This window comes from Tympanuchus pallidicinctus, unplaced genomic scaffold (genome assembly GCF_026119805.1).
Source record: "Tympanuchus pallidicinctus isolate F22 unplaced genomic scaffold, pur_lepc_1.0 scaffold4, whole genome shotgun sequence".
Classification (NCBI taxonomy): domain Eukaryota; kingdom Metazoa; phylum Chordata; class Aves; order Galliformes; family Phasianidae; genus Tympanuchus; species Tympanuchus pallidicinctus.
Window position 1 is genome coordinate 15,004,423 of NW_026294758.1, and position 25,178 is coordinate 15,029,600.

Below are 25,178 nucleotides of genomic sequence, written 5' to 3' on the forward strand. Positions count from 1 at the left end.
GTCCCCCATCAGAGGAACAGATAAAAAGCAAATGAAGTGTATCAACCTATGGGCTATGAACTTTCCAGTCTCTTGCAAGGAACAGCAGATAATTCATTACCCCGAGACAGACATTTGCCAGCATCCTGCTCCCTCCCCCTCCTTTCCATTTTGTGCTGATACTTACCAGTACCATATGTTGTTGAGATGGCTGATGGGTATCCTCCCATCCCTTGCCCTGGTAGAGTAGGAGTTGCTACGGAAACCACTGGAGTAGCCAATGACTGAGCAGACTGGGAGTTATTTATCCTCTGATTCTTTTAAAGTAAGTAAAATAAACATATTATTGACTGGGTTTAAGTCATCTGGGTGTATTACCTTTCTGGGTTTGATTTGTGCACAAGAAACAAAAGCTGATACAAATTTCTAGAAATTAATCATTTAACATGTGGCTTTTATGAACTCTGCCAACCCTATCATTTACAAGCCTTCAAGAGACCAGTTGTCACCATAGTAACCCATTACATCAGTATCTCCTAGGTAACTGAACTACTAACAAGGAAGACTGATTTTATTGCGGGTAGAAGAACAGATCGTGTGAAAAACCATGAAATATGTAAACTCTACCCTCACTGTTTTCCTTTTTTATTCAAATGTAAGGAGACACAGAAACAGAGAGAGAGAGAAATAACCCCAGGCCCTGATTCGGGAATGAGCGGCACCCCAGGCTGCTGGATGCTAAGCTCTTACCAGCAGATGGTGCTCTGGTTGCTTCGTTTTTGGCATCAAAAAACTTCAGAGTGCTAGGTGGCACCGCAACTACGCGTTTAACTCGGGCATTACACGCTGCGCGGTAAAAGCTGCTCTCGAGAACTCTAATCCTGTGAGCGGCAGGATAAAATGCGAAGGGAGCCACCAAAAAAAAAACATACCAAGGCTGTGCCATCTTCAACAGCACAGGAGTGCACGCTAGCAAATCATCAGCACCAAGCGAGCTTTATTGTAGTGTAAATAATATGAATAACTGCAACAACGACACCTTGTCTCCGTACTGCTACATTTCAAAAGTTGTGATGACCCTTTTGTTCACAATGCAGTCATAGTAAAGTTTTCCATTCGATTTCAACCAGCATTTCATCTACACATATACCAATCATACAAAATAAAAGATCTTATGTTTTCATTATTAGGATGAACATCACTACCACTTACCAGGAGCAGATCAACATCCTCAGACTGAGTGCATAGGAAAGGAGCATTAAAAATCAGTGAATGTAGATATTTACCAGGGTGCATTATAGCCTAGTGAATACCTTCATCTGACAGGGGCGGAAAACTACACGCTTTCTGAGCACAGTTTGGAAAAAATAACACTTCACAGATCTCTTCTTTGTCCTTCTAACAAGATGCTTCTCAGCTTGTGAGGACAATCTATCCACTTTTCAGCACGAGCCTTTCTCTAAGAATTCATTACTTTTTCTGTAGCCCCACTGGCTGCAGATTGTGTTGCTATACCTGGTTTCAGGAGACCTGACTATTCACAGAATCCCTTGGAAAGTATCAGTTTTAAGGACCTTGGAATAAATCACTTGATGCAGACAGCTTGTCACGGCTTGGTCGACTTTGAGGGCTGCCCTGTAGGAGACCATTTATTACTTATCCTCATAGAGAGCCCAGCATCACATTTACGGGAAGTTTTAGTTCGATGTTCAAAGTTAATTTATAATACATCAAGCGAAGGCAGCTGTTTTAATAGTGTTTGTTACAAAATGGAAAAACTTGTTTATATCAGCACGTAAATTTACCATCCAGATCTTTTTTTAATCAAACTCCATTTTAATGCTAAAACACTAATGAAAGGTTTACTTGCAACTACTAACCCACTTCTGGGAGTGTTCTGCAAGATACTCACATGACACCTTCATGATTCAATCTTTAACTGTAACAATCTGCTTACATTTTGTGAATACTGGTAAGAGGTACAGCAATTTGATGCTCCACTCTGTCATGCTCTATCTGCTTACTACATCTCATCCTTCTAAAACCTGACTTTTGTTGCTCAGAGTGGTAGAGTTCAAATTCATTTATTTGTAGTTAATCTGCCATCTGCTGAGGGTCTGCATGGCTAAATATTTAAGAGAAATATTTCTGGGGTTTAATTCAGGCTTTATGAAAAACCCAGGAAAGGATCTTCCAGTTATCAGGAAGGTGAGTGAAGAAGTTCACACTGTTCAGGACACATTTTCTATTTTGTAAGTTCATAGAAAAAAAAGGATGAAGTAAAAGTAGTTTCATAAAAGCAATTAAAATGAATCTGCCTAAATCTTTAGTTTGATGTCAAGCCATAAAGCCAGACAGAAAGATCAAAAAAGCAAGAATGTGGAATGTTATTCTACTTTTTTTAGTTGGGTTAGCAGGCCTTGAAATTCTTAAATATCTTATCTGAAGGAGATTTTAAAAAAAAGGCTTTTAAAATACATTACCACTGATGGCATTGTATTCTTGCTGCCAGGTGGAATAAGCACACGGAGATCTGGTTTACGGTTGTTCATTCCCAAATTCATTGGAGGCGGAGATTTTGCTTGCATATTCTTGTTCAAGTTGCCAGGTGAGACCAGCAGACCTGGTGAGTTGCGGGGGTTGCCATAACCATTTCCTATTTAGAAACAAAACAAAGCAAAACAAAACAGAAAATGAAAAGAGTAAGGGAGAGAGATTATAAACTCAAACATATTTCTTAGTACTAAACATTAAAACATTCCAATACTACAGTTCAAGGTAAATAATTGTGCTACTTATTGTATCTTTGCAGCAAAAAACCAACATGCACCATGTTTGAAACAAATATAAGTTGTTAGTAAGTAAGCTTTCTCTCATGGCAGGTGACATCCAGTGATATGCTGCAGTTATGACATTACACGACTCTCTTTACCATGATATTACATAGCACAATATACTATCTGCTCAAAATGGCCAAGATCTTACTTGTTCCTTAAAAGAGAATCAGGAGTTTCAGAGAATCTTACTGCTTAAATAAAGTCAAAGCCACACTGCATTTTCTTGACAACTATGGAGGGTTCTGCCTTGCCTGACTCAGCCCTTTCCAGTTCATGATTTTGTTTTGTTTTTAAACAAAGGATGAGTATAGTGAGGCTATAATTTCCAGAAAAGGCAGGGGGAGGACTAGGAAGATTCTCAAATGTTTTTTGTGCTCCCTCACCACAGTTTTTGGACCTGATTCTGTCAACACTAAAGTCAATGAGAACAAGAGCATAACCTTATTTGGAAAATGCCTCCCTATCTTTCATCTTCATCTCTTGCTGCTTTCTGCAAGCCCTAGGAATTCTGACAGGCAAATGCTTCTTTTTTTTATTTCCTTCTTTCTTTCATTCATTTTTTTTTCTTTCTTTCTTTCTTTCTTTCTTTCTTTCTCTCTCTCTCTCTTTCTTTCTTTCTTTCTTTCTTTCTTTCTTTCTTTCTTTCTTTCTTTCTTTCTTTCTTTCTTTCTTTCTTTCTTTCTTTCTTTCTTTTTCTTCAAAAGGGAGTTTCTTTCTCTCACTAAATGGTATTGACAATTGTGTTTCAGTACTATTACTGACACCTACCATGCCACTAAAAATGAGATCTTTCTTTTCTACCCATTAAATTTCATTTGCTACCCATAAAGTCTGGAGAAAAAAAAATGACTGTAATTCTCTCTCTAATGGTCAAGAGAAATCCAGAAATTGCCCAGTCATAATAAGAGAGTTGATTCAGGAAGAGAAAGCTTTCACAGACAAATACCAAGAAAGTAAATGTAAATGTTAGGGAGTTTCTGTTTGGGGCTCATCTTTAATTTTCAGCAATAATTAATGAGTGTGGAGCAGGCCCATGAGTCAGGTGTCCTGAACCTTCATAATTTCCTCTGTAGTTCCAAAAGCAAGAACTACAGTATCTCACTTTTTCACATTGAGTGGTGCTTACAGCCCTATTGGACATGAATGGATTATGGGACTAAATCTGAGAAATTTGTAAGGAAGTCAAAAAGAGGCAGTAAAGGAGAATGGATCAGCTTTATAGTTAGAATAATATGTGTCCAAGTGTGACTAACATTAAACTATATTTTTAATTTGCAAGCACGCTGACCAATTGTATTTACCAGATCAGAAAATCCACCAAAGCAAAATCAGTCAAAGGCTCTTACACACAAAACCCCTTCAGGCTCCAGAAAACCCTGAATTGTGAACGTTATGCTTGGAACAGCATGAAAAGTATCATTAAATTGCTTGACTTCCATATTCTTCAGGTACCTTTAGCCACTCTTCTGGCCAAGCTGTAACAATTTCACAAGTCTTGCAAAAAATAATTAGTCAAATAATCAATCAATAATTGATCAAAACCTAGAAGCACTCGAACAAATTCAGAGATTTTTAATAGAAGTGTTCTTTACGCCCAATCAGTTTTGTATTTCCATAATAAGAGTAAGTTACAGTTAGTGAGATAAAAATGAGTTTATTAAAAGACTATATTTCAATCTTATCAATTTAAAATAGGAGAACTCTGATGAGAGTTTTATTTTGTGTCAGCAGCCTTTTTAACAAATGAACAATTGCTCTAAGTGCAGATATGCTCCATATTATGCTCTAATTAATGCTATGCATTGTTAAAGGCAGTGGATTTAGAAGGGATATTTGGAATATACAAGAATATTTTCTTTTAGAAACTACAGCACCTTTAAGAACTTCATCTAAGACAAACTGAATACTGCAAAACATTTACATGGAGAAGTGATCAACAGAAGAAACTGAAGCAAAATCAGAATTTCTCTGGTACTGGTTTCATAGAGGAGAAATTTCATTAGCAGGAAGTAAAACTACCTCGTGAAATCTGTTGTATGACAAGAACCTGGTCAGAAAGTGAAAATGAAGCTGTTTGAATAAGCATAATTTTCATGCAGCTACTTTATTCTGCAATATGCAACCAGAGATATTTGATGAAACAGCACACTTTATATGTTCTTTTCTATGACTACAGAAAAAAAAAAAAAAATCCTTACATTGCAAAGATTACAAGGAAAAAAAAAACAAAAAACCAACAGTGTTCTGTAGAAATTTTACTTCATATAATTTTTTGTCAAAATTAAGAAAAAGAAAGGGCTCTTTTCAGAAGAGGCACCTTTATCTTCAGGAACTTCAATCAAACCTTTATATTTACCTATGAGTACTTTGAACAGTGATAACATTTCTTGTATTTATATTTTTAGAACATCAAATTATTTTTAAGCACTACTGTAATCTTCTCTTCACCAGCAGATTTCTGCTGTTCATGGCATATTATGGTAGCTAGCATTTTGGAGCCATATAATAACTGTTCCTCTTTCCAGCCACCAAACTGTTATTCTTTTGGTATTGTGTGGATACAGGAATGCAAGACTGTGGACCTTAAACCAGTGATATAGAAACCCATCATTTGAAAATCAACGATGAATGTGTGCGTGTGGTTTACTGTTAAGAAGAGTCTGCATTTAAACCAGCTCTTTAAACTGTATCCTCTTTACTCAGAAAGCCCTGGCCTGTTCTGAGGCAGCTGTCCCACCTTCAGATAAATCCACCAAACTGAACAGTCTCATTTACATGCAGAGGCAAAAAAAAAAAAAATGCACGAGACTTCTAATATACAAATTAAGCCTTCCTTCATCCTATACTTTAAAATTACGCTCTGCCTGGACAATTATCAATTTAGATGTGACTGTATGCAGAACATCACATTCCACTATCCACTTGAAAGCGGAGAAATTACATGTCATGTATGAATGGATTTCCTGATTATAGATTATAAGAAAATGAAAAACAGATGGATTTTAGAGCAAGTTGGCTTTACATTTTTATTCGGTTAAAAGCCATATTTTTGCTGGAATTGAACATTTAAAAACATTACGGATATGATTTGTAACGCATAATGAAAATAAAAACAGTAGACGTGCAAGTTTTAAGGGGCATATGTCACAATTTGTAAATTGAAAGCATTTTCAATTCAAAAAAGTTTTCAGAGAAAATTATTTTTCCTCTTGTTGTTTGTTATACTGATTTGAAAGAGTAACAATGTTTTACACAGAAAAGAGCTTGTTTTTAGATAGAACTCACAGAGCAGCGTGTGTCATGAAACGCAGTGCCAGACTTTGTACTGGGACAAAAATGGCAGAATATATAGACAAATGCCTTCTAAGCATAGAATGCTCTTCTTGGTCATGTTCCCACATTCTGCAGCTAGGCATAAGTGCCACTGACTTTAGAGGAAATTCTGTCCAAGTAAAGACTGCATGACTAATCCCTACAAAATTACTTTAAAAAAAAAAATCCAGAAAAAAATTAGCTTTATGTGCTACTAGCTAGTAAGTCAATACAAATTAAAAAACCAATATATTAGTATGCTATCTGCCCATACGGCAAATTTATGCACTAATATCTTAAATTGTCACTTCAATTTTGCAGCAATTTAAGGATAGGAGCAAGGTACAAGTTATTTGAGACAGGATAAGGAGCAAAATTTATCTCTCCTCCTTCAAAGTTTTGTCACTGGCATTGCAGTTGTAGCAAAGTGGTTGTAATTATTGATGTTCTCAGAGTTAGGGCAACGCTCCTCAAGGGAGCATTTAAGAAAGGAGGCTTTCCATGTGTTAAAGTAAAACAAATGAAGAGTGAATTATTTATTTCCACATCAGCAGCGTCATGATTCCAAGTCTCAAATTCTTGAAAAATTGGAAAATTTTTGCATCCTGATTTCTTGAAGACTTGATCCTGTCAAGTTCCTACTTGGTTTTTTAATTTATTATTTCAAAGATACAAAAATATAATGAATGAACAAAACCTCCGTCTCAGTCTCAGAAGTACTAAGAGCAAGACTCACAATCATCTTTCTTTCATTTACTTTAAAGCATTTCACTCACTGTATGGGTTGATCTTTGGGTACCTGGAATGCATACCCCCATTAATTTTAATAAGGGCCTTCAGATTTTTGAACTGTTTTTGATAAGTATTGATGGTAATTTCAAGTTCTCAACAATCATTTGCTCTTACACACAAAAATTATCATAATTATTGCACTAAGAATATTCACTTTCCAGGAATATTTGCTTTCCATCTCATGGAGGTTACCTGTTTCTTGGTGGGTTATGCTAAATATGTACATTACATATATGACACTGTTGTTGTCCACCAAGCTTCTCAGAAGAAATCTTAAATTTAGAATGAATCTACATAAATACGAGATTTGGTTAGGATAGGATTTAGCTTGGACTTTAAAATGTAAAAAGATAAATAAAAAAAGTAAAAAGAATCAATGCAGTAATAGGCATTTTGCTAATTTTAAATTCAGTTGTGCACTCTTCACTTGCTTTATTTTCCTCTTCTTAGAAGAATGGTAATTGTACCTAACAGTATTTGAAAGGCAAGGAACAGGTTCCTTTTCTCTTTTTACATCTTATGTGTATAATTTCTTAACTCACACACACTGTTGGAACAGGCTATTATTTAGCACTCTAACAAAAATGATACCAACACTAATGCACTTATGGCAGGAAGCTGCACTGATTATTCACCTACACATAATTTTTTAGAAGATAACTTGAAGGTTCTGAAGTGTTGTGTGCTACTCATGTCACAGTACAAGATTTTTACTAGCGGGAAGTGGCAGAAGGAAACCAAAATGCAGACAAGCTCACACAGAAAAAAGAAAATTTTTACAGTAAAGTAGTTCTCCATTCCCACAACACTACTTTACTGTACCTTCTTAATGGAATTACTGGGAGTGAACTGAGACAAATGCAGCTTACAAAACATACTTCCATGCACCTTTTGCCACAGCTCTGGATGCCCTGCACCTGGCTGGCACCTTAGGAACCTCGTCCTCATCCCCCATCCCCAGCTCCCTGTCCCCGCAATGCTGAAGAAGCTTGCTTGCCATCATAAAGGATATGAAAACCAACTGCTTCTCTTTATATCTCCACACTGACTACTGCCAGCCACCTTATGTGGATGAAGCAGTCAGAATTAATTTCTAACCCTGGCACAAGTGCCATCTAAAATTTGTAACACGCGTACAATCTAGTCTGCTTAGAGTATTTGCAGGTGCTCACAAATATTACTGAAAAGGACACGTGTATCCCCTCCTGCAGCAAGTAGGCTCAGATTTCCTTCAGGATAGAGAGGATCCTTCTCAGGGAGAAGCTGACAATAATAAGAGAGCCTTGACACTACAGAAAATGCTGCAAATCACCTCTCTGGAAATCTAGGGCCATCAGTCCTGAACAGAAGAAACCTGAGATACTTTTTCAGCCAAATGGAGAGATAGATGGGTTTATTACCATGCAGGATGAAAGACCATGAGAACAGCGTTCTGAGCACTAAATTTCATGCAAATATTTTACTGCTTGGCCAAATGTGTAGCTAAGTACACTGCAAACCAACCTGATCTCTAATGCTGACGTGATGTTTTGTTGTTATATTAAGATCCATATTTGAATGTTTCTAAAGAAGCTCTCACACTAAATATTCTGCCACTTCAGCCTATGCTAGTAGTTGACACCTTAATGTGGTACATGCAAAGATGGCACCTGGCTACAGGATTAGCCTGTGGCTGCCTATATAGGAGCAAGCAGCCTTTCAAAACATTTCTTACTGCAGTGAAGCTTCCCAAGCTGCAGGCAGATATATCAGCACAGCTCTGGACTTCCTCCTTGCAATCACTGGAACAGGAGTATCTATATGACATGAGCAGCAAAGATCTGTCTCAAGATCTGCATACACTGGGAAGGAGGAAGAGTGCTCTGCCTTTGTCAGGCTGATACAATTGTGTTTAGTCCTTTCTGCTTCCTCAACACAAAAGGAAAGCAATAGGCAGCCCAGCTCCAGATCCTGCTTGTGTTTTTTGATTTTGAAGTATTGTCAATATGCTTAATATTAGCTTCAGTGTAAAGTTCTATATTTCCTATATCTTTACCTCCAATTGTATTGTTTTACTTATTTCCAGTTTCACAATACAGTTTTGTTCAAATGAAGTTAATTGTCAGCATCCACGGTTATGTTGAAAAACAAGTTTTTCACATAATCTTGTTTATCTTGAATCTTCATATAAACAGAGAACTACTGGATAGAGATCAGAGGCAGGCTACAAAGATGATTTGGGGCCTGGAGTATCACCTTTATGAGGGAAGGCTGAGAGACCTGGGACTGTTGAGCCTGGAGAAGAGAAGGCTGAGAGGAGATCTCATCAGTGCTTACTAACACCTAACTGACGACAGTCAAGAGGATGGGACCAGTGAGAGGACTAGGGGTAACAGACACAAATTGGAACACAGGAAACACTTTTCTGTGAGGGAAACAGAACACCAGAACAGGCTGCCCAAGGAAGTTGTGGAGTCTCTATGGCAATATTCAAGACACGCCTGGATGCCTTCCTTTGTAACCTACTGTAGGCAACCTACTCTAACAGGGAGCTGGACTGGACAATCTCCAGAGGTTCCTTCTGACTCCTGTGACTCTGTGACTCTGTGTGATAAGCAGCATAGTAGCTAAGCAGTGAATTTTAAGAGGAAAACACTTAAGAAAATTACAGAGTGCTCAGTTTTGTGCATTATAAAGACTACACTTTCTGTAGTTCAAGAAGGTGGGAACTGCTTAATGAACATCAGAGCAATATTACCGTGTTTTTTAAGACCAAACAAGACTTACGGACCAGACAGCCACTTGAAAGTGTATTGCCATGGTGAAAGAGCTAGCCTACCTCTGCCTCTGGCACATTTTCTGAAAGTCTTGCACTAAGTGGCACAGGCTTGATCACACAATACATGCAAGATGCACAAATCTTGCATGTATTGTGTGATCTGAGATAACCTGCATTTAGGATAGTAGCTTAATTCTTAGTTCATAAAAAAAAATATATGTTTTACACTAAGCTGAAAAAATGATCCATTCTACTTCTGCCTAAGCAGAAATACACAATTACCAGTTTTTTTGTTTTGTTTTGTTTTGTTTTTAATGTGAGCTGTTCTAGTTTGAGAAGAAAGGGAAGAACAAACTTATGCAAGAGGGAAAACCACACTGCTGGAAAATAAAGTATTTTCTAACGATACATAGGAAAAATACATGAGCCTAGGAAGAGCTCACTCCTCCTGACTGCTTGCATGAGAGCAATTGACACACTGCTTGCTTGTGAAAAATCATTTGCTTATGATGAGCCCCTTGTTTTTTTGGGCATTTGAAATAAATTATAGTTTCACAGGAAATGCTTTTTTAAATAAGAAGTATTTCAGGACAACAGAAATACCAATTTTAAAAAGAGTCCATAATTTAAAAGTGTACTTTCTTGGTACCCCTAAGAAATTTTAGAAACTAATGTTTTTTTTTTTTCTTTTCTTCTTAAGCATATAGCCACATGTTATATTGACTATTTTTGCTAATGGAAAATTACTTAAATATGATGAATGCATAGTTTAAAATGTCAGAAAAATCCCAAAACTGTGTATTTTAAACACAAATGATACAGCCTTATTTTTCTAAATTTCCTATGTTGTTATTACAACCAATATACACACAAAAGGAAAGTGTTCTGCACACAGATAATACTGCTTGGATTTGTTCTGAAATTTAAGCAGATGCAAATAAAAGATCAGTAATTAACTGATCCCTGTCTCCTCTGGCATTTACTTCTCAGAAACTGTTCCAACTGTTATCAAGGGAAAAATCAACTTGCCAGAGATTTGGAAGACAACTGGAATCTATGGCTCAAATATCTTAATTGGGGAATCATGTTAAAAGTTAAAGGGCAGAGGTCACATTAGCTTAATACTGCCAGGAACTTCTGCATGTGGCCATGGTCCCAGCTTCAGGAGGTTAAAAGCATTTCTTGCTTTACTTCTCAGAGCAATGTTGCTGCTGCATTTCAGATCCTAAAGGCATCAACTGCCTCTTTCAGGATAGACATGGAATCCAGATGTTTGCTGATGTGCAAAGCCTTTTTATATGATATGAATTGGAACAAGAATACGGATTGCAGTGTGCAACAGTTGATGTTCTAAAGAGCAAGAATGCCATACAAAAATGCCATCAGCATAGGAATTCCTGTCTCATGGATGGAAAGCGAAAAAAAAAATATTCCCACTGACTTCACAAGGAAAATGATTTTATCTAAAAATCCAAATCACTCTAGATGAATATTAGTTACTGCTTGTCATATAGGAAAAGAAGTCAATCATGCCTGTCTTTTAAGTCCCATTTATAAAAAATCACAGTTTGCATGACTCACTTTATTGTTCATTGCATGTGAACTTAGGGCTTTCTCCCTTTCAATCCTTTCAAGCTGTCTTTTTATAAATACAAATATTGAGACATTAATAATAGAGATGATGAGACAGAGAATAACTAAATAAATTACTAAGTCAACACTTACACAACCGATGGAAACAAAACACAGGCCAAATTTCCACATATTTTCAGTGACGTCTACTAAGAATGAGCTTACATGAACCTCTTTGGCAAAGTCATGTGAGCCAGCTGAAAATACACACATCTAACTTATGCATTCAGCACTCTCTGCAATATTTTGCCTGACTTTTATGTGGACTGCACAACCATCCTTTCAAATTCACACTCAAAAGTTTCACTGTCATGAGTTTTACCTGTATGAAGAGAGTCTGAACAAGCTGTATTAAACAGATCAGTTGCCTAGGGCAGGAAAAGGACTTAGTTTTGTAAAGTCTTGTGTTGACTGATTACATGGACACAAAATTCATGTACTATTAGATTAACTGTTTCCTTCATAGTACATATTAGAGGATTCCAGCGTTCTCACTGGGGAATCTCACATTTATCTCCAATCTCATACTTGTAGGTACTTCCCGTAAGACACCAACTCTTAGACCAATACGGAACTGAAAAGAATCATGTATTCTCCTCATACAGAACAAAGGCAGGAAAAGCAACTGCTACTGGCATTCAGGGAGTGGAAAAAGGGAAAAGAAAAACCGTTATGCTTTTCATTTCTTTTCATCTCCCCCTCCATGATTTTAAGCCAACCTGTCAATTTGTGATTTCTTATTGTTTGGGTTTGGCACTATTGCATCATGAACTCTGTTATGAATGACTGCATGTCCTTTCTTTTGGACTGTACACTTCCTTGAACAGGAACTGTTTACTATACTTTTGTACCACATCTTGCCCAATCCTTAGGTGAGAGGTTTGTGGCAACTGCACTTACTGAGCTAGAATGGAAGGTTTGTGACTGTCATGTTCTCCTCAGCAGACCAAGTACCAACAGGTCGCCTGTAAACTGCAGCTTGGAAATAATAGTTCAAAGCTCACTTGTTTGTTTAACTTATTCCACATTTATACTTAAGAATTATCTTCTCTTGCCTATGCCAAGCATGATTTCAGAGTGCAGTAGAGAATATTTAAGTAACTCTTCACATTTTCATTTTTTTTAGTACTAGTTTGCTTATTTATATTTAAGACTTCAAAAGACACAAATGGAATTAGGTGCCTTTGAAAACCCTTTTCTTTCTTTCTTTCTTTCTTTCTTTCTTTCTTTCTTTCTTTCTTTCTTTCTTTCTTTCTTTCTTTCTTTCTTTCTTTCTTTCTTTCTTTCTTTCTTTCTTTCTTTCTTCTTTTCTTTCTTTCTTTTCTTTTCTTTTTTTTTTCTTTTCTTTTCTTTTCTTTTCTTTTCTTTTCTTTTCTTTTCTTTTCTTTTCTTTTCTTTTCTTTTCTTTTCTTTTCTTTTCTTTTCTTTTCTTTTCTTTTCTTTTCTTTCTTCCTTTCTTACTTACTTTCCTTTATTAGAATTGGTACTGCTTCTACTGCTTCTAGGTTTATTTGGACAGATAGTTATTTCTTTTTAGTAAATCATTGATTTTTTTCTTTTTTTTGAGATGATACCACCCAGATTGCATCTCTCCCGAGGGCTTGGAAATTAAAAAATAAAGAAAAGACTGTTGCATATTTGACTTGCAATACCAGTAGAATATATAATAAGCTCACCCAGAGCCCAGTCAAGAGAAGAATCTGCAGAAAAGCACTAGCAAATTGCAACATTGGAAAGTAAATCTAAGACCTCAAGCTCTCAGCAGATGTGAAGACAACTGTTAGCTCGTGCTCCATTTTGAGAAGGATATGTCTAGCTGCTGAATTTATACGTGAATATGGGTTTCAGTTATTGGAAATACCCAGGATGAATGATCAAAAATGCACTGCTGATCTTTTCTGTGTCTAATGATTCTAAAGAACAGAATTAAAGTTAGCTTAAGGATGTATCAGTTACAGAGAACAAGCACTCAACACACTGACAGCATTTTCAGACCCTCAAGTACTTCCGAATAACTTGCTTCTTTAATATTAATGCCAAGATGGAGGCTGCAAAGAAACTGAATAGTGAAACAAATTAAAGAAAGCAAATAAACAATTAAATCTAGTAAAATCTAGTAAAATCTGCATAATAAACACATTAGATTTAAAACTTATATATATATATATATATATTTTTTTAACGTTGATTTTATTATTTATAGTGGTTTAAAATTTAAAGAAATTTTGCTGACCTAACTGGACCTTATTCTGTTCAGAAAAAAACTTAATTATAAAATAAAAAATGTCATAATCTGAAAACCATAGTAAAAAAAGTATATCTTCATCTGAAATACAGTGAGTTTAAAGACCAAAAGCTTAAAACACAGAAAGAAAAAAAGACTTTCTCCAATACAGATCTATTTTGATTTTAAAACTGTTGATTACTTTTGAAGTTTAAATCTTTTATCAGTACTCTAGATAAATACTGAATTACTGTATAAAATTTGAGTACAGATTATTTGCAGAGCTAAAATTTCAATTTCATAGTTGTTGTTTATTTCTGGTGAAATTACTATTGATTTAGCTGGTTTTATTATTGACTAAATCTGCTCCCCAAAATTAAGAAGAACTTCACACAGTCCATTAAATAAACTGCTCACACGCCACTTCTTATTTTCTTGTTAGTTACGGCAAAAACCTGATGGATGTGACTCCACAATGTAACTGATCCAGAAAACTGACTTGAGTCCAAAAAGTTCTTGTTCTTTCTTTCAGTCAAAAGCCTTTGGTTTGACTTTGCTGTAATTTAGCAAATACACTAAATGTGAAGTTCAGTCCAATTTTTTGGCAGTTGCTACTATCACATGATAGAAATGATTCAATCAGGTTTTGGCTTAGAGTAAACTTGCTTTAACAAAACTGAGATAACCTTGGTTTAAGTTAAATATACCACTGCTGGTATTTAGTTAAGCAGGATAATAAACAAACAGTCACCTTTCTTATATTCTGGTAAGTCCCAGGTAAATTGTAAATTATTTCAGGGTTATTACTTAAAATAATCAAACCCATCAAAATAATAGTTTTCAAAACACAGGCTCAACTAATCTTTTACCATCTGTGATGCTGCAGATATAATTTGTAATAACGTGATTTGTAAAAGTAGTGCAGAAACTGAGGCCTGGTGTTAGCAGTCAAGAGTGGTTTCATTTTGTAGTGACAGAAATGAAACTGTATAGACTCCTCTTCATGGAGTATGTTATTTTGAATACATGCTATTTTTGGACACTGCAGAAAAATGCAAATTTATAATGTGCATGCTACCAGCTTCTAAGATGCCAATTAGAATAAAACACAGAGGTCTCTGTTTCTTTTGAAGAATGATGAACAAAGAGAACTTTTGATGTTCATTCTTCTGTCCCCTTAAGAGAGGGGGCTGTCCAAAATAGTGTCATTGTAGAATAAGGCAACTAAGACAGAGGATTTGACCTTATAGTGACCTTTCATCTTCCTTCAGGCCTGTATCAAATTCTTCCTCCTATTCTGCATCTAAGAGATCTGGAAAACACTTCTTTTATGGTGTTTAAAGTCTTATTGCCAGTTAAAGAGCAAAGACTATTCATACAATTAAATATTTACAATGCATTCCCAGCAATGCTCCCAATATATATACCCCTCAAATCAAATGCCTACTCCTGAGTTAGATTGCTTGAGAGCTTAGTGCATATCATTTCATGCAGGAGATGCAAATTCTGAGTTAGTGAGAAATAAGCAATCCCTCTTACTATGCTTATATATGCTTTTAATATATTTTCAAGAAAATAATGTATTTAAAAAGAAAAAACATTTTAAGCTAGCATGTTGATATACAGATTTTATTAAACATGAAGATTATTTCACCAAATGCATGTGTTGATGAGCTTTTAGTTTAGTATGTGCCTCTTTTAGAAGAAGACATTGCTTTTGCTAATTGCTTTCCAACATCTTTTTAAAGAAACAGAGAAACCAGGAATGAGACAATGATATTTCTTAAAAAAACAGTAGAGGGAGCCCCTTAATAGGGCAATCAAATTATTATCTGACTTCCTCTGCTGTCACTCTTTAAGTTCCTACTATACATGAGATTAAAAAAAAAACAACAAAAAAACCCAAAAAAAACAAAAGCAGACAAAATAAGAACCAGAACAAATATTTCTTTATCTTTTTCACACAAAAGATAATTAACAAAACTATCATGCTTACTGTATTTTCTTTTTTTGTTGACAAAGGATACTAACACCTAAGTTCCCCTGGTTTGCTATGCCACTGCTAAATTAATACAAAACAACCTCTCAAAGCATCAGCATGTGTTTAAAGCAGTCTTTTGATACACTGCAGTTTCCATTTTACTACAGAGGCATCACACAAACATCTGTTACTCATCTATGTGTGAAGATAAAAGGGGGTGGTCTAAAGCAGGATGATAAGAGCCAAGAAGAAAGAAGATTGCTATATCCAGAATTTCTATATAAGTCATTTTATAATAGAGTGTTAGAATCAGGAAATATATTGGCCTTGGTTTACAGTGCACAGAACTGATCTTTCAACTATTTTCCCCTGCCGTTATGAAAGCAGTTAACTCAGTAACATGAAATATGCTCCATGTAAAAACTCCACTTATTTTCTTTAAACTTATGTGCTTACTTCTAAAATTGAAATGGAAATCTTGCTGTTGTCTTTTGTAATCTATATTTGTAATAATGCAACATCACTGACATTGTGAACAAACTACTGAGTTTGCTCAGCAAATAGGACTGTGACAACGCTGCTTTGGTTATACCGACCTTAACAGTCCTTACAGCTCTCATTGGGTTCATAGGAACAGAATTAAAGGGGCTCATCTTTCCCTTTCGTGATTATATGGGAAATCCTTTTCCCTGCAATGTCCGAAAGCACTTAAACACAAACGTAAAACTAAGTTGTTAGGTTTTGATTATTTAAGAGAATGCTAACAGATCTCAAAGATCAGAAGTGGTCTTAAACCTGGGCTTGAAATCAAATCTGTGCTCAGGAGATGAAAGTTTAATGAGAAATTCAATAGTGAACTCAGTTCCACTAAGTCAAAGACAAAACTCCCTGTGACTTATAAATGGTCAAAGTTTCAGACACTGGCCTCAGTGGGAATCTCATCTGATCACCCAGTCCAGAGATCCTATAAGCTTCTATGGAAAGGCTCTTGCGAAGAAAGATAGACACTTGTGTCTGTGGAATTTGCTGAACTACAAGATTTTCAACACTGAAGAAAACAAACTTTTTAAAGCACAATTACCAACCCTCCACTACCCAGCTGGGGAAAATAAACGAATATCTGATCTCCAATATGGAAGATATTTTAGGATTTAGCCTTTGGAGGAATTCCTCTCTTCAATTAGAAAAATAAATACAAGTTCTTTTCTCTTTACCTGCACTGGTGCCTGCACCGGTAGTGAGGTCCCCACCCATCAGGCCACCTAGAGGGTTGAAATATTACAAGTGAGTACAATAAACTATAATAGGCAAACATTCAAAATGTTCTCTGACTGCAAATGACCTGCTCCCATATGCACTGCTGTTTCTCTCTCTGTATCTATGACTTCAGAGGGCATCAGATCACGCCCAGAGTCACAAAACAGAGTTTAGCTCAGATGCTATCAGATCTATTTGCATAGCTTTTTACTTTAATTTCTGCAGCTTTTCGTTGAAAGTCATTCTAAGGATTTCACAAATTTCCCTTTGAACTTGGAAACCTCAAATGATTCTTTGAACCCAGTATTCTTAAGGATGTTGATGTTGCTCCAGTCAGGCACACTGAATTAACTTAATTCACCCTTATCCTGTTTAGTGATGAGCCCTCATTGTCACCAGACTGGAGCATTTAAGTTTCTTACTTCAACTTGTTTGCACTGTCCATGCATTGTCCCCTGCCCCTTTAAGTTTTATGGTGTAGAGACTTACTGCATGAATTAAGTAGACAAGCTGCCTTTTTATGAAACAGCAGATCTTATTTATCGATTTAATCTTTTATTGATTTCCCTTAATCTCAGTCGATATTCAACTCTTTTTAGAATGTTTTTGTTTGTTTGTTTTCTAAATTGGGAATAGAAATTTGGTTCCTTTGATTCTTCAACACAGCAATTTTGGACAAACTGTTATGACTACTAAAAACGGAGTTCTTGTTTCTAAGAGTACAGTTTAAAGTGACCTAAGGTGCACAGGCAGCCAATAAAAGAGAATTTAAGAAGACAGGACTAAACGGAGCCTACCTGTGTTACCTGCACTCGGAGGCCGATGTGTCACGCCAGGAGACATGCTATTTCTTTGCAAAGAAGGATGGGCCAGTGGCAAAAGATTGGGGTTTCCCAGTGAGCTGACTGGATTACTGTATACCAGGCTGCTGTGGTTGGACACTGGGATAGAAACTGGCATCTCAAAGTTTGGTGGTGGAACAGCCTGTACAAGTAAAAAGGGGAAACAAAGACAAGAATAGTACAGAAGCACAACAGCCTTCGAGTACAGTTACTCTATATTTAGTTCAAATATTTTGTAGTTGGTGATTAAAATATTCAAGCTCCCCCCAATTAACAGTCAAGTGAAGAGTTTCAAAGAATTACCAAGGCTTCTAAATGTGATTTTGTGATTTTTCAAATCACAATTCCATCCTTCTTTAATGCAGCTTGCATGACCGCTTTGCAAGAAGATTTTCTAGGGTTTTTTTCCTCTTTCTTTTTCTCCTTCTTCTTCTCCTTCTTCTTCTTTTTTGTTCTTTTTCCTTTTTCCTCTTCTTTTTTAAAAAAATAATAAAACACTGCCTTATGAATCTAATTCTCTTTTTCTTTAATTCAGTGAAGTCGTTATTGTTCACTTGTGATATCTTAATCTAGTGTCACAGATGACTGCAAGATCAAAGATGGATGATTATGATGACTTCATTGCATGGAGAAAAATTAGAAGAGGTGGAATGCAAAAGGGAAAGCTTTTATTTCATCTTATGTTGCTTAAGCAATCAGAATGATCTTGAAATGTTAAAGCTACCAACACAGTAAATGATGTGTTTTTGTGTTTATATCTAAGCTTAGGAAGGGCTTAAAATAAAAAGTTCTACTTAGGCACAGGTATCAAATACAGGAACATAAGAAATACAGAAATTACTTGGATTGTTTTTGTTTTATCTTTGCATGCATGTCTATGTGTGTTTGGAGAAGTCTTTCCAAAACACTGTTGTCACTTTTGAAGGCAGCAGCCTCTCTCAAGCCTTTTCTCTATGAAGAATCCTTTTCAAAAATAAGCAAACTTATGAACTACTCCAATTCTATGTCTGATAGAGGGTATGAGGGGATAAAATGTGATTTTCAAAATGCTCTCAGAAAGCCAATCTCAGGCCTTCTTGGTTGATTTGTTGGATTTGTTGATTTTCTTGGGTGAGGTTTCACTGAATTTCTTTAAAATCTTTGATTCTGGTATCACTCAAGTGCACTAGGACTCCATGTTTAATTTACCTGTTTTTGTTTTGTTTTCAGTAATTAACTTCGGGTTTGTTTGTTTGTTTTAAAGGAGAGCTTTCTTAGGGTTGCTTGACAGCATTTTAAATGTTAAAATACCTTAATGCAAACAAAGTACTCTTTAATTTGCCATTTGAAAATCTTGTCTTACTCAAGAGTCTTAATTCTTCAAGACTGTCTTTAAACCAGGCTTGTAACATCTTCAGAGAGAGGAGTTCACAGATTTTAATTTCATTACTGGCAGCTGATAATACTAATAAGTTTTCAAGGATCTGGCGAGAGAATGTTGAGAACTGGACATATAATCTGCTGTGTTAGGCAGCAGAGATACCCTGGTCTTGTGCCACCCACATGGATCTTCTCTGGCTGGTCAGATCTGTTGTCTGTGCCCTGAGTATTACAGCACTGGCCATCAGATTAATTTTATCCTTGCACTTGTATTTTTTGTTGTTGCTGTTTTCTTTTTGCACCCACCCACCTCCTTCTGGGGGCAGATATAATTTGCTCTAAATATATAACAATCATTTTGCTTAACCACAGAAACACACATAAAGATTTTAGTACAGAGCATGATGCGAAGGATACGTTACACAAATGCTTTGGGACTTATTTCAAGGTGTTAATTTAGCTCTGAAACCCACTTTGTGGCCTGTGGCCTGGTTTTTGTGAGACGGCTTCTCTTTTCCATAATGGCCAAGATCAGTTAGGGCACCTGGGTGGAAAGACTTGCCAACACGACTCCTCAGACAAATTCCTTCTCTTTGTACAAGCAGCTGAGGTGCACCTCAATGGCCATGTTTTAGAAAAGCTGATGGATTTAAGTAGAGGCGTGTAGGGAAGGATAAGTATAATGAGAATCTCACTCATATGTAAAACTATACCTGCTGCTAGGTCTACGTGGAGATCCTGAAACCTACTGTTTGTTACTTGAATAGGAAAAAGAGAAGAAAATGACTACACATTCAAAAATAATTATTGTAATTTAGGAGCAACCTTCTTTGCCTGCATACATCTTTTTGTTGATGTTCCACTCTTTGGCTGCATGTGTGGCTTGTATTTCAAAGGAAAAGTTACAAAGCACATTGCTCAAGGGGTGTCAGTTTATGTCATTATAATGATTTTTGGCTCCCTAGAAACTGGCTTTGCATAATCTTAAATGTCCTATTAGTCTCTTATTTTTGAAGCAAAACATTATCTTCATTAGCTAGAAACTGATCTGGTAAGTTCCCAAATTTCACGTAAGAAAGAGCAGAAACTTGGGCCGCTCAGTTAAGAGTTGGTTCTGGAGCTCAAAGTTAGCTGCTGCTGCTGTTTTCTGCCTTTTCAAACAGATTTAACAATTGAATCCACACAAAGATTGACATCTTCACATCCAGTCCGATGTGAGACATGAATAAGACCACATGGAGCCTCTTGTAACATTCACTGCCGTGGTGATCTCTCTGTCTTGCTGCTTTGGGGACATAATCTGGCTTCCAGTTCCGAAGGCTTTAAACAGTTCTTAGCTGCTTGAGTGCCATCCTATGCTATATAAAGTACCACTCACTGGGGATCACTTTGCTCTGTCCTCTTCATTGCTGTCAGAAGATCTGTGAAATCTTCCCTTTGAGCCTAGGTAGATAGCTATTGGCTCTATCTTCCTAACTTGTTTTCTTGTTTTCCTTATCTTGACATATGTCCATCTATGCCAAGTAAAACCCTTCAACAAATGCAAATCACAAGACACTCAGTTTATGATCAGGCTCATCTGCTTGTGTCTTTATTCTCTCTCTTCAATGTCTAAAACACTTCAAAATTTGGAATCTTCAGTTTTCTCCACTGGTATAGAACAAAACAGCCCTGGACTTGTTTTCTCTTGTGGCTGCCACTATCACTAGTCATCACTTAGTCATACAAACATTTTGGAAACAGTTACTTAGCTTTCTTTTCGTCATTTTGAAAACATTTTTTTAAACTAGCTAAATTAAAAAAAAAAACAACCAACTATTATTTCTGTGTATGTAATGGCTTCATTTTTATCATTTTTTTCTACTATCTGGATGTACTTACAATTGTTTATGGATATTACACAGGCAGCTCTATCAGTGCAAGGTCAGTTAGCTCTATCCTCCTTCACACTGCAACACACAGTAGTCTATGATATAGCAACTTTTTTTTCTTACCAGTAGTCAAAGGTTAGAGAAGGAATGTGGTTTAGATAAGCACAAGTTCTAAGCAGTAAGTGTCTAGTTGCAGTTTTCCTCTAGTTTCTCAAATTTTGTTGTAGTCTCGTATGTCCTCCAAGAACTGCATCCTATTATAGATTCCCCAGTCATTCTTGGTAAGTCACAGGGCATATCTATTCCAGTGAGGCCTGATGGATATTAAAGCTTATGATGCACTTGCGTAATATCTATATTAGTAAATTAAATGTGCCTAGGAACTAAGGCCATCTAAGGCCACAGGGCAGTACACGTCCACATTATTAAACTTTCTCAACCTCAAAAACATCATGGCTACATACAAACTGACAATTGGGAATTGTTCCTGGCCTGGGCTAACTACCAAATAGAGCTAAGAATCAGTCTGGAAGAGCAGTATTTGGCCTGTGCCAGAAGAATGCCAGGAACTGTCAAACAATCCACTCTGAGGCAGAGATAAGTGTCTTAGAGTGCTCTTTGTTGTTCATTTACTAACACAGGCATGGCTTTGCCCTTAACATGTATTCAGCTTGTCACATGCTGCTTCTTTTTTTTTTCCACTGTCTTTTCTCCTTTGAACAAAATCATTGAAGAGAGCAGACTGCTCACTTGAAAGGGAAGAGCCTGCCTGCACTATGTTAGATGTGAACTCCACAAGCTGAAGTGTGTTGGGCAAAGCAAAATGTTGGATACTCATAACCCTTGAAAATTAATGGGCCAAATATTCTGTGCTAAATAATGTCTTTTCCCTCTCCCTTGTTCAACTGGACTTGCATTTATTTAGAGGCAGAGACATTTACAGCCCCCTTCTAGGAGACTATTTCTGTCTCCTCTGCTATCATCACTCATGAAAACTACAAATAAGTGTGTAATTATTATCAGATGTTTTAGAACAATATAAATGCTTTTCCCCAGAAAATTATCTGAGGAAACATTATTGGCCTTTGCTGTTAGGAGGGAAAGCCAATTTTATTTTCATTTGGCAACAGCTTTGGTCTCTTACAAGACCAGGCAGAGGCAGTGAATTGTTCTATATATTTTGTAAATAATGATTTAATGACATGACTTGTTGACTTTTCATTCAGTTTTGCTTTCTTCCCCCCAACTTTCTTAGTCAGTTTTAATATTCACAAGTAAATGAATGTAATTGCTCTGACTTTCCTGAAGTTACACTGAATTGTACAGTTAAAGTTGGTGTCCTTTAAACACAATTTTCAGTTATGTACAAACTTTGAACTCCATTCTGCCCACTGGATCTCAATTAATGCTAAGAAAAGGAGATCCTGTTGCACTGGGGACACTGCCTACTGGTTCCTCTTGTGGTAAGCAGTTTGATGGAGCACACAGGCCTTGAGGTATATGCGAAGTATCCAGGGAAGGTATATTCTGTCTCATATGAAGAAAAATACTTTTTTTCTTCGAAGAAAGAAATGATAGCATTTTTCATTTCTGTATCTCTGAAGCATTTATGAATCCATTTCATGAAAAAATAAAGTATTGCACCTGGTTACATCCCAGTAACGTAGGAAGATAAACTATATTCAAAATCTAGCCTAGGAAACCACTGCAGTCAGCAAGTTAAGAGCCAAGCCACGATTTCATTTGACATCAAATAGTTAGATTTAATGAAAACAGCTAGAAAGATATTTCTTTTTTTTTCTTTCTTTCTTTTTTTTTTTTTTGGAGGATCAATGTGATGTACAATGTATATTGACTGTATTGCTTCTAATTCCTTGAACTTTCTCATTTTTCTAGAAAAGGTGATTTTCCCAAATACTTAGAAGGCAAGAATGGTGTTAAAATTCACCGTCAATTAGAAATGAGTTTTCTTACGAGGTGCTCTTTTTCATAGCTTAGATTTTAATAGTAATATTCATTGCTTTGTCTCAAGAAAAGAGAAAATGCATGAGAGAAACAGGAGATCTCAAGAGCCATCTCAAAACATATTCAAAGATTAAAAGGTAACTTAGTTGTATCCTATCTGATTGAAAATGTTGTCACTTTGATTTGAAAAAGCACAGGTCATCCTTGAAAAAACAAAGAAATGATGATTGCCAAGATTTTGATGTGAAAAAGGGTGAAGCATATAAGCTTATAACAGTCAGTCTAAATGTTGCAATCACTGTTTGTCAAACTGAGTTCCATCCTGAGAAATCAAACTCATGGTGACAGCTATGACAACTCTTTTGTGGAGAAAAATACCTATAGCAGTGTAGCAAATAAAAAGCGAGGCAAGAAGATTAAATATATATTTATACCTCCCTGACATTTCATGTACATTTTGGGATTTCTTAGCCAGTCATTCCAAATGCTCAGTTGTCACATCTGGTGCCATTCTGGCCTCCATGAAAAATCTTATTTATTTATTTATTCATTTATTCTTTTTTTTTCCAAAGATGTATTTGCCATGATGTGGGAACTTCACCAGACTCTAGTTAGCTCGAGTGAAAATTTTTTACATTGAGAATTAATGGAAAAAAAATGTACACTGCGTGAAATAGAATCAGAACATCGCTAAGATGTGTCTTCAGCTTAACTATCACATTTTGTATGCACAATTGAGCAGCATAACGGGTATGACTTCGTCATTTTGGGTGAGAAGACATCCTCTCTGTGAGTTAAACACACAACTTTCACATGGGAATAAACAGTAAACACACCCAAATAATCTTTTCTAAAAGAACACAGTTAACACTGTAAATTCAGATGCTTTTTGGACCAAGGTAATTCTTTGGATTGCTCATCCTTCCACACAGAAGAAGGGCCAAATATAATCTTCACAACCCCCACATTTTTTTGTCAGTTTTATAAATTTTCTATTAAACATAATCACAAGTTTTTTTTTCCCTGTATGTGTTGTGCAAACAAAATAGCACATGCAGAGTTATTTCTCTTAGATATCTGGCAAGGCATATGACTGAAGGTTAGAAATTTTGACTTGGTTAAAACAAAATTTAGCTCATGTTAAAGCATTAAGTAAATGCTGATGAGGTCAAAGCAAATTCTCTGACAAAGCTGTAAAATCACCCCAACACACAAACATGTCTGAATCCTACCATTAGGCTCTCATGCAGTCTGTTTTTCTGCAGCGAGCAAATAGCTGTAACCCTTCAGTGCTGCAACTGAGTTTGGCAGGGACATTTGAGAACCAAAGTGACACGCACAGAATGTAGTAATTGGTATGTATAAAGGAATTTCAGTTCTACATCATTTTTTTCTATATCACCACAGAAAGTATTCTGTGGGTTTGTTAGCCTGTCCACAAAGAAATATTTCCATTGTTACATTTTAGGTATAATTTGTGCAAGTAGTGTGGTAAAACAGTTCTGTAAACCAAGTGAATATAATGCATATATATATATTTCACTTCCTTCTGCAGGTTTCACCTATAGGCTCTGTCTACATCAGAGGTAGAGACTTGGAGGAAAAGTACATTGTGTGAAATTTCCTGACCATAGTTGGGCTATTAAAGCCTATTTCCAGCTGAAATGTTTTCTTTAAGAAGCCAGAACTGAAAGGGTTATGGTTTGTTACTGCAGCGGTTATCAGCAGACAGCCATCTAACCGTTCGTACTTACAGGTATTTTATGGCTCTTGATCATATTATCAAATTCTTCATTAATTTTTTTGTATTTTTCTTCAGTGCGTGGGGTGAGAGCGTAAGAGGAGTCAGGATCGGGGCTTTCACAACCTTTGTTTTCTTTCTTGTTCAATGCCTGCCAGGTTCAGAGAAATATCAAAAGGTAAAAAAAATGAAAAGGAACTCAGAGTACTTACACACAATCTTTGTCTGCTGATCATTAGATCAATATCTTCATTAATTTTCCTGTACTTGTCCTCAGACTCAGGGCTGTGACCTACTGAATCGTCTGCATCGGGGTCTGGACTGTCACAGCCATTAAGTCCTTTCTTTCTCAATGTCTGAAATACACAATTTGGAAAGTTCAATCCTTTACACAGGCTGCAAGAAAGACTCAGCAGTGTTAGAGTAATACAAACTGCCCAGAGGTGGAATGTTTTTACATTCTAATTTAGGGACAGAAACTGCTGACATACCCACTGCAATGATGCCACATGCCTTGCTATGAATGACAAGACAAGACTACACCTTGCTCTGAAAGAATCTCCTTGCTCTGAAATTGGAATCAGTCAATAGAGAACAACACTAGCAGTCCAGCAAAGTGCTTGTATTA

The 25,178-nt window shown here is 36.3% G+C and overlaps 1 protein-coding gene across 10 annotated transcripts in view; it reads right to left on the reverse strand.

Annotated features, from left to right (window-relative positions):
* Positions 1-25,178, reverse strand: part of MEF2C (myocyte enhancer factor 2C) — a 134,655-nt gene that overhangs the window by 11,789 nt on the left and 97,688 nt on the right. For 2 of the 10 annotated variants that reach the window (XM_052701508.1, XM_052701502.1), the window contains exons 4-9: positions 24,847-24,906; positions 24,564-24,701; positions 17,570-17,756; positions 16,730-16,777; positions 2,463-2,635; positions 167-296 (exon numbers count right to left, since the gene is read on the reverse strand). In XM_052701508.1, coding sequence (XP_052557468.1) covers positions 167-296; positions 2,463-2,635; positions 16,730-16,777; positions 17,570-17,756; positions 24,564-24,701; positions 24,847-24,906 — 736 coding nt within the window. Of the gene's footprint in view, positions 1-166; positions 297-1,191; positions 1,216-2,462; positions 2,636-16,729; positions 16,778-17,569; positions 17,757-24,563; positions 24,702-24,762; positions 24,907-25,178 lie in introns of all 10 variants that reach the window. The other 8 variants (XM_052701509.1, XM_052701503.1, XM_052701511.1 and 5 more) reach the window with 5 other exon arrangements.